This window comes from Juglans regia, chromosome 7 (assembly GCF_001411555.2).
Source record: "Juglans regia cultivar Chandler chromosome 7, Walnut 2.0, whole genome shotgun sequence".
In the NCBI taxonomy this organism is placed as follows: domain Eukaryota; kingdom Viridiplantae; phylum Streptophyta; class Magnoliopsida; order Fagales; family Juglandaceae; genus Juglans; species Juglans regia.
In genome coordinates, this window is record NC_049907.1 from 17,137,591 (window position 1) to 17,146,129 (window position 8,539).

The following is an 8,539-nucleotide window of genomic DNA, read 5'->3' on the forward strand; positions in this document are numbered from 1 at the left end:
TGATTGATTCAGTACATGGACTATATGTTGATTATGTCTTTGAACAATATGAAGATCTTTGACACATCGTTAGACAGTAAATAAAGTGAACAAAAAAAAAAAAAACAAAAATCAACGTTGGAGGATGGACGGTTCTTGGATTTTTATTTATTTTTTATTTTTTTAGTTTGAGAATGGAGAGAGAAGGGTATTTCATATAGGGAAAGGGAAGATTTTACCCTTGATAAGCTCCATGAGACTACACACTTCCGCTTATGTTCTGTGAGATTTCATTCATATATATGCATTGCAAAGCTCTTTTACTGTAACTAAAAGATGACTAAAAAGTCTTTATCATTTCTTTCTTCCAAGTCCCTTTCCCTTCTCTCTTCGTTTTGTTTTTTCAGTCAAAAAGTCTAATTTTCAGGTAAAAGATCCCAATTAAGTTCCTAGTTCCCAGCTAACCCAACCCAACCCAACGTCATCTTCTCTCTTTTCTGGCCGAAAATTTTACTAGCTTGTAATCTCTACAACCACGTGCTGCAAACATCACACTCGGGGACTACTAGCAATTCATTAGCGTAACACATCGATGGAAAGCAAAAGGCAGATGCTCGTTTGATTCCTGAAAAGTACCACTCCGAATGCGGGCTTCTTCTCGGTGATTTCAATTTTTTTTTTTGCAAGATATAGACTTTACTTTGCCTTCAGAACTTCTGTGGACTAGGCTGCTTATTAATGCCAAATTAAATCATCCTGGGGTGTTTGTTCTTAAATAAAGAATACTAATTGAGTATCAATATCACTGCGTCCAGGAAAGTAAATCCATTTAAGTGACATTAGGAAGTAAAAAATTTTAAAATCAAGGCGCTGTGATCAGGAGTCAAAAGGAATCTTAGGCCAGAGGCAGAAGTATAGCTTTGGGTATAATTTTACAAGCTAAGTAACATAGAAACATTCAAAAGGAGAAAAACTAACAAGTTTCAATCATGATTCTACTGCCGGAGAAACACCACTCAGATTTAGACCTTCTGCTGGCAAGTCTGAAGTGAGAGGACCCAAAATTCCGTCAGAGCCGAGAGTCAGTCCACTCTGCAGATGGAAATAGTATATGCACAATTACTCTCACCAGAATGGACAGAAAATCTCATTAAAAAACACGCCAACAATATCTCCCAGCCCTTGGACCCCTGACCTTAGGTCTGTTAGTTCATGTACCCACCCACAAGGCGCAAAGGCCGGTCAAGAGCTGATAAGTTGATAACTGAAATTGATGCGAATCATATATTGGTCTTCTATGTGCATCTCCTAATTTCTTTACTATTTTGAACTGAGTATAACCTTTTAAGGAATAACCAAGCAAGTACCACTACCTCAGGCTGGAATCTAAGCATGTCTGCACGAGCCATAGCTTCTGCTTGAGCTATCCTCTGCCTGAATGTCTGAGCCATTTCCTCCGCCTGTCAGAACAGCATTAGAAACACGTGACTATATATTTTTCTATAATTCCAAAATGCTCGGACACAAGATAAATATTTCATGTATCAGAGAAAAAAGGAAACATAAACTAATAGACTTCCTTTTGGATCTTCCTCTGCGCACTGAAGCAACAAGATATTAGTCAGACCAAAAGTTCTCATCGCGAATGAAATGGGTAAATATGGGACCTATCCATCAGGCCTCCATCACTAGAATTTACTGTACAATAAAAAACACAACTACTAGTGAGGCTTCGGATTGTTTTTCAGAAAATACCTTCTCAAAAACAAGCTTTGGATTGCGAATCATGTCTCCAGGAGTAGGTTCTAACTTCTTGGAGGAAAGACTGACTCGGCCTCTCTCACGGTCATGGCTCAATATCATGACCTACAACATGAGAATTAGGTTAAAAATGTTCATATCCACTGAGTAGCATCAATTATCTGCTGCCAAGAACTCATATTAAGGACGTACCTTGAGAGTATCACCAGGTTGAAGTACCATTGCAATATCTGAGACACGATCATGACTGATCTGACTAACATGAAGAAGGCCATTGATTCCACCAATGTCAATGAAGGCACCATATGGTTTTAGGCTCTGCACAGTTCCAATAACCACTGATCCAATTCCTAGTTGTGCCTGGCTATCAGCCATGGCTTTTCGGTTACTGAAGACAAGCCTTGACTGTTCCTCATCAACCTCCACAAACTTCAGTGGAAGCTCCTTATTAAGGAGCTCCTCTGCAGTTGATTTCTGATACATGCAAGAAAGAGTGACACATTTGATAATTAAAAAATATTTGGAAATAAATGTATGTCAAATGGGAAAAAAATTGTGATAGTGATCTCATTCTTTGAATCATACATACCAGATAAAATCCAATTAAATAAATTGTGGTAGAATACTTACCTAACCTAAACTAGTGTTGCAGAAACTTCTCAACATGACATCGAACAGGTATCATGCATATTTTGTTATAAGAAATTTTTTTATAAGTAAAATTTTATTGAAACGTAAAAAGTGTTCAACCTAGGTACTTGTTTTTTTTTTTTTATAAGCACACGATGTATTAATAAGAGGTAACACCTATTTAGGAAGAAGAAATGGAAACAAGAAAATCATGAGAACCAGGCCATTAAAATCTACAGCTTTGGCCCATAGAAATAAAATTCTAACAAAAAGTAATTTAAGCTCCTCTAATGAGTACTCCTTATCTTCGAACATCCGGTCGTTGCGCTCCTGCCATAAGCACCACATAATACAAATATGAACCATTTTCCACATAGCTGTGATTTGTGGAATACCTCCTAAATTTGTCCAATTGGCCAAAAGCTCAACCACTGTGGCAGACATAACTCAGGCTTACTCTAGCCTGCTGAACGCATCTTCCCGTAATGCTCTAGCAACCTCACAATGCAGTAGAAGATGATCCATAGTCTCACCACTTTTTTTTTTCTTGCACATACAGCACCAATTCACTATAATCACCCTGCGTTTCCATAAGTCATCCATCGTCAAAATCTTACCCAAAGAAGCAGTCAAAGCAAAAAATGACACTTTGAGAGGTGCCTTATTTTGCCAAATCCTTTTCCATGGAAAATGATTGTTCTCTGATTGTGTGAGAGACTTATAGAAAGAGCGAATCAAGAATGTATCTTTTGCTGCCTGTACCCGCCACAACATGTCAGCTCCTCGAGTGCTCGGTACAAAAGTAAAAAATCCAAAAAGCTCCCAACTTCTCAATCTTGGGTTGCCCTAGTGAAATTCACATTCCATTGGACTAGGTCACCAGATATCTCCATAAAGTCAGCCACTGAAGCTTCTTGCTCACATGCAATCCTAAAACTGAAGGGAATGAGTCCTTAAGGGCGTTATCTTCACACCACAAGTTGCACCAGAATATTATTCTAGAGCCATCTCCGAACACAAGTCTAGTGTGACGAGCAAAAACCCCCTACCCTTGTCTAATGTGCTTTCATACTTCCACTCCGTAAACCCCACGTAAAGCCTAATTGAAAATCCTTAGATTTCTAATTCCCAACCCACCAGAAGAGATTGGGGAGCATACCTTATCCCACTTAACCAAATGGAATTTGAAATCATCCCCTAAACCACTCCAAAGGAAATCACGATGAAGTTTCTCAATACAAGTCACTACACTTGCTGTATTGGGAATAAAGATAAGACATAAGTTGGTAAATTTGACATAGTACTCTTAATTAAGGTGATCCTACCACATTTCGACAAATAAAATATCTTCCAACCTGCCAATTAACAATTTTCTTTGGCTGAATACCTCCTCTTGTTCCTTCTCATTCATTAAATAGCCAAAAATAGATTACACAAATCAGAAATTCAAACTCTGACTTCCTATCCTAAAGAGATTCAAATCTTGGATAAGATGTGATTCCCATACTTATCTACTCAATCTAAATATTCAAATTACAAATCATATAAATCCTATACAGCTGTACAAATCTGTCTATACCCGAAATACATAGATAAAACATAGGAATTAATTCAAATAAATTTAATCTACTAATAACAATTTACGTTCAATCTTCTCAATTGTTGTATCCCATATCGATTTAGCCCTTGAGGCTACCCCCAAAGGAAGACCGAGTTAATTCATAATAAGAGAGGAGACCTTACATCCAAGAGTATTAGCCAATGGCTAGATGTTGTGAACATTATCAACTCGCACCAACTCTGACTTGGTGAAGTTCACTTTCAAACTTTCAAACTGGATACCGCTTCAAAATAGAGTAAAATTGCCCTCAATGTCTAAATCTTGGCTTTGTTCCGCCTCACAAAATATCAGAGTATCATTTGCGAAGAACAAGTGAGAAATCTTAAGAATACCCCTATTGGGGTCACTAACCGAGAAACCAGCCACTGTTAACCAAGGCATAGATCATTTTACTAAGTGTCTCCATGACAATGACAAAAAGGAGTGGGGACAAAGGTTCCCCTTGTCTTAGACCTTGAGAGCTGTTAAAAAAACCAACTCGAGCCATTCACCAAAACTGAGAACTTCATCGTTGATACACACCACCTAATCCACGAGCACAATCTCTCCCCAAATCCACACCTCCCAAGCAAGTAAAGTAGGAAATCCCAATTGAAATGATCGTAAGCCTTCTCCATATCCAACTAGCATGGGATACCCAGGTTGCCAGATTTTAATCTACTATCTAGGTATTCATTGGCGATGAGAACGAAGTCCAAAATTTATCTACCCCTTACAAATGAATTTTGGGGTTTCGTAATGATCATCTCCAAAACCTCTCCTAGACGATTTGCAAGCACTTTGGAGATGATCTTGTACACTCATTCACAAGACTAATGGGCCGATAGTCTTTCACCTCCGATACCCCAATCTTCTTGTGAATAAGTGCAATAAAGTAGCATTGAGACTTTTCTCAAATCAACCGTAAAAAATTCCTGGAACACCTTCATTAAATCCTCCTTCACCACATCCCAACATGATTGAAAAAATCTCATTGAAAATCCGTCTGGACAAAGTGTTTTGTCTTTGACCATCCCAGGTACTTGTTATGAGGCAATTATAGTTATTACTTCTATCATCATTTGTTACATGCTTAAGGGTGGTCAATATTACAGCCAGTTCGTTCTATTCAACTACTACTAAATATTATTTTCACCTATGATGTTTTCATGTGATTACCATAAGTTTCAAGCCAACCAAATTGAGCCATGGGAACGTGTGAACCATGTTTAAGAACTAACCGATGATATCTGTGAAAAAGGCACAAACCCTCTAAGGCCTTCCACCAAAGCAACTACTCCACCTTTATTTCCACTGACAACCTGCATATAGATTCCAGGAATTAAAAAGATAGGAAAGAATAGAGCAGTTATGCGAATTAAACACAAGTTTTGAGCCATTCCACAGCAAACCATTTGGGCTTCTTCTATTTTGTTTACAAACACAAAATTACAAGAATAATCAAATTCATGAAATATTGAGAGTAAGCATAAAAGGAAGGATTTATGGCAAGAAATTCCTCCACTGATTACTTAGACTTCACAACAGTACAAGATAGCATTTGACCTGCAACACTATCGGCAATCATACTCGAGATGCTTAGCATCTCACACATTGCCTGCATAAAACTACTGGAAAGGATCACATATGAATACTCTAGACAATAGAAGAATAAGAACAAAAAAAACCCTTGGTGTCAGGCACCCACCTTACCCTTGACGACAACATCCTCAGCTTGAAGCTGTCTACATCTTTCCCATGCAAGTTGATACTGGATAGTTCTTAAGCTTAGGATCAAGCTATCATCAACTTCATTTTCACCAATAATTACAAACTCCTCTTTCAGACCAGGAACTATGCCAGCTTCTTCCACGTGTTTTATTTTGTAAATGCAAGCCTCTTGGACTGGCAAGTATGCCGAAGACTTTGCAGTAATGTCAACTAGGGCACCATTCTTATCCGTACTGAACACTGTTCCTTTGACCTGAGAGAAAATATGCATCAGACTCATCAAACTTATCTTCCTCTTGAGCGTGTCTGCGACTTTTTTTTATGCCTATGCAATTAGGCATGAAAGAACATAATGCAGCAATACAAAAGTAATAGGCTACAGCTTTATTTCTTTTTCTCTGATTAAGAAAAAAAATAGATCTGGACTGCGCCTCGGAAGGAAATCTGCTTTTATGATATCAAAATAAAGAACGAATTGTCCTTTTCTTTTTAATAAGTAAATTCGTGCAAACTGATACTCGACAAAATAACACATAATTCAGGAGAAGAGTAACCCTGCATGCAGAAACCCAATGAAGATACAAGATCATATTTTTAAAAAATTAATTAAAAAACTTGTTCTCTTTTTTAAATGATTTTCGTAGTCACGCAAACTCAAGCCATCAACAAATTCATCCTTTTCACATGTCACAATTTGCAGTTTCCTATATCAACTCGTCAGTAGATCACATACACCCAATATCAAATTACACAAAAACTCACATAAAGTTCCCCATTTTAGGCCACACCCATTTTGAAAGCTTTTACGAAACCACCATCCCGTGTATTCCTCACTTCGACAATACAAATTTCACGCAAGCACATTGAAAATTCCTCGATTCAGCTCATGCCAATTAAAAAAATACCATTCCAAACACAGCTCCTACTCAAAGTTTCAAAGAGAAAACATCCAGACTACGGACACGAAAGAGTGGGCAACCAACCTTGGTCCCCATCTCAGAATTGAAGTCGTATATGTCGAGAGCAGAGTGGAAGTCCTCGAGAGTGAATGCCACGCCTTCTGTAGGGTCAGTACGACACCGCTCGTAGGCTTCCTCGAAGAGTTGTTTGAGTTGGGCCCTCTCTTTGGTCTGTGCGTTTGAGATTGCCACTGCTGCCGAGACAATGGGGGAGAGGGCAGAAGGCTTGTGGGTTTGTTTAGGAGGAAAGAAGGGCTTTGAGAGTCGCGAGGAAGAGAGCGGCGGGCATCTCAGGCCTGTGAATTGCTGAGCCAAGGACGCCATGGCTCTCTCTCTTCGAGTAATACGCTTCCTGCGTCTGCGTCTGCGTCTGCGTCTGCGTCTGTCTCTGTCCCCGTCTCAGATAAGATGGAGAAATTGGGAGACTGAGCTATACAAGACAACACGTGTGGACATCTGTCGTGACAAATTTGCCAAGGCGACATAAAGGTTCTAACAAGTGGTTTTTCTTAAAGGGTACCACAAAAACAAGACTCGCTTTAATAAGTCTTCCAATACAATTTCCGGAATAATTACTTGCTAAGGCGACAATTATTTCTCGAAAACTCAAGTAGTAAGGCTTTGGTGGTGGCATTAGAGAGAGCATGTAAAGAGAGTGCTAATCAGCGTTAGCTTGACTATCTCATTAGTCAAGACTCAAAATTCATCTCATATCACATTTTTACATTTTATCTATTCCACTCAAAATCTAATCAAACATTAGATTATCTATTTAAATTATATATAAGAATTAAATATTATTTATTTTCTATTTTCTTTTATTTAATTTATTTTTGTCATATTTTGTAGACTATTGGTCATGTTTTATTTTTTAATAAAAATATTTTATTTTAATAAAAAAATAGAGGAGGAAGATGATTATTAGGTTGTTGAAAAAAGTTGAGAAGAGATGTGTTAATGTGTAAATTTGCACAATAGGCTAGAATAGAGAAAAATAGTTATTTTCGGTCCATGATGATGATTCGAGCGTCCATATGTTGCTATTCACGTCCATCCATAAAATAATAGTAAATAAGTGAATAAAAATAAATAAAGAGAGACACAGAGATTTATATGGCTTGACATAAAAGTCTACGTCTACGAGTTGTTTGGGGGCAAAATTCACTATAATATGCGATTTTACAATATTTCATGGCCACACATATCTCTTATTACAATGGAGAAATCTAGGATTTCGGAAGGTTGAAGACGATGCTTCCCTTGAGAGAAGATCCTATGGAATCATTGTGTGTGGATGAGTATATGTGTAGAGAAATTGTGGAGAGTCCCCCTTTCACTCCAAGGAGAAGTTGTAGAGATCTCCTCTTTTTATAGAGATATGTTTTTTTTCTTTGGAGTGATTGAGTCTAATTTGTCTTGTGAAACATTTTCCTTTTAGAAATCTGAATCAATTTCTTTTTATTTATCTCTTCTTTGCCGTATCTCTTCTCTGTCTTATCATTTGGCTTTATCTATTCCCTTATTATTAGTAATGGGTTTTCAATAGGTTGAACCCAACCAATTTTACTCAACAAGAAGACCTTGAGAATCTTCAACTCAACCATGAACTAGTCCATAGTTTCCCGCTGTTATGAAATGTAATGGAGATCTCCCTGAGTGATCCTCAAGAAGAATCCGTGAAATTTTAGTAAGGGTATTTGAGGATGGGCTTTTGGTAAGTTTGTTTGTAAGAACATTTGCATGAAAATTCAAGGATGATTGCATGTGATTGTTTATCGTTAGCAAAGTGTGCACATTTTCGTATTTGGTGATCGTTTTTGGTTTTTGGTGGCATTAGTGGATTTTTGCCCCGTATTGCATTTTTCTGTTGGTGTTTAAT

At 37.7% G+C, this 8,539-nt stretch overlaps 1 protein-coding gene across 2 annotated transcripts; it reads right to left on the minus strand.

Moving 5' to 3' along the window:
- Positions 1 to 789: 789 nt before the first annotated feature.
- On the minus strand, positions 790 to 7,135 carry LOC109018700 (30S ribosomal protein S1, chloroplastic-like). Of its 2 annotated transcripts, none has more exons than XM_019000849.2 (7): positions 6,685 to 7,135; positions 5,679 to 5,954; positions 5,212 to 5,292; positions 1,933 to 2,214; positions 1,735 to 1,845; positions 1,353 to 1,439; positions 790 to 1,071 (listed from the first exon to the last, which is right to left on the minus strand). In XM_019000849.2, exons 1-7 carry the CDS (start codon positions 6,982 to 6,984, stop codon positions 967 to 969), a joined length of 1,242 nt encoding a protein of 413 aa, XP_018856394.2. In that variant the 5' UTR covers positions 6,985 to 7,135; the 3' UTR covers positions 790 to 966. The 2 variants fall into 2 exon arrangements, with proteins under 2 accessions (XP_018856394.2, XP_018856393.2); XM_019000848.2 differs by having other exon boundaries at positions 1,350 to 1,439; positions 6,685 to 7,105.
- Between the last annotated feature and the right edge of the window lie 1,404 nt (positions 7,136 to 8,539).

What these genes read in the sequence shown, in the direction of transcription:
- LOC109018700 (XM_019000848.2), bottom strand. Translation starts at nt 6,984, where the DNA reads ATGGCGTCCTTGGCTCAGCAATTCACAGGCCTGAGATGCCCGCCGCTC. An exon ending in ATTCTGAGATGGGGACCAAG is followed by an intron (nt 5,955 to 6,684) that starts GTTGGTTGCCCA and finishes ATTTTCTCTCAG; the next exon opens with GTCAAAGGAACAGTGTTCAG. An exon ending in AACCTGGTGATACTCTCAAG is followed by an intron (nt 1,846 to 1,932) that starts GTACGTCCTTAA and finishes CTCATGTTGTAG; the next exon opens with GTCATGATATTGAGCCATGA.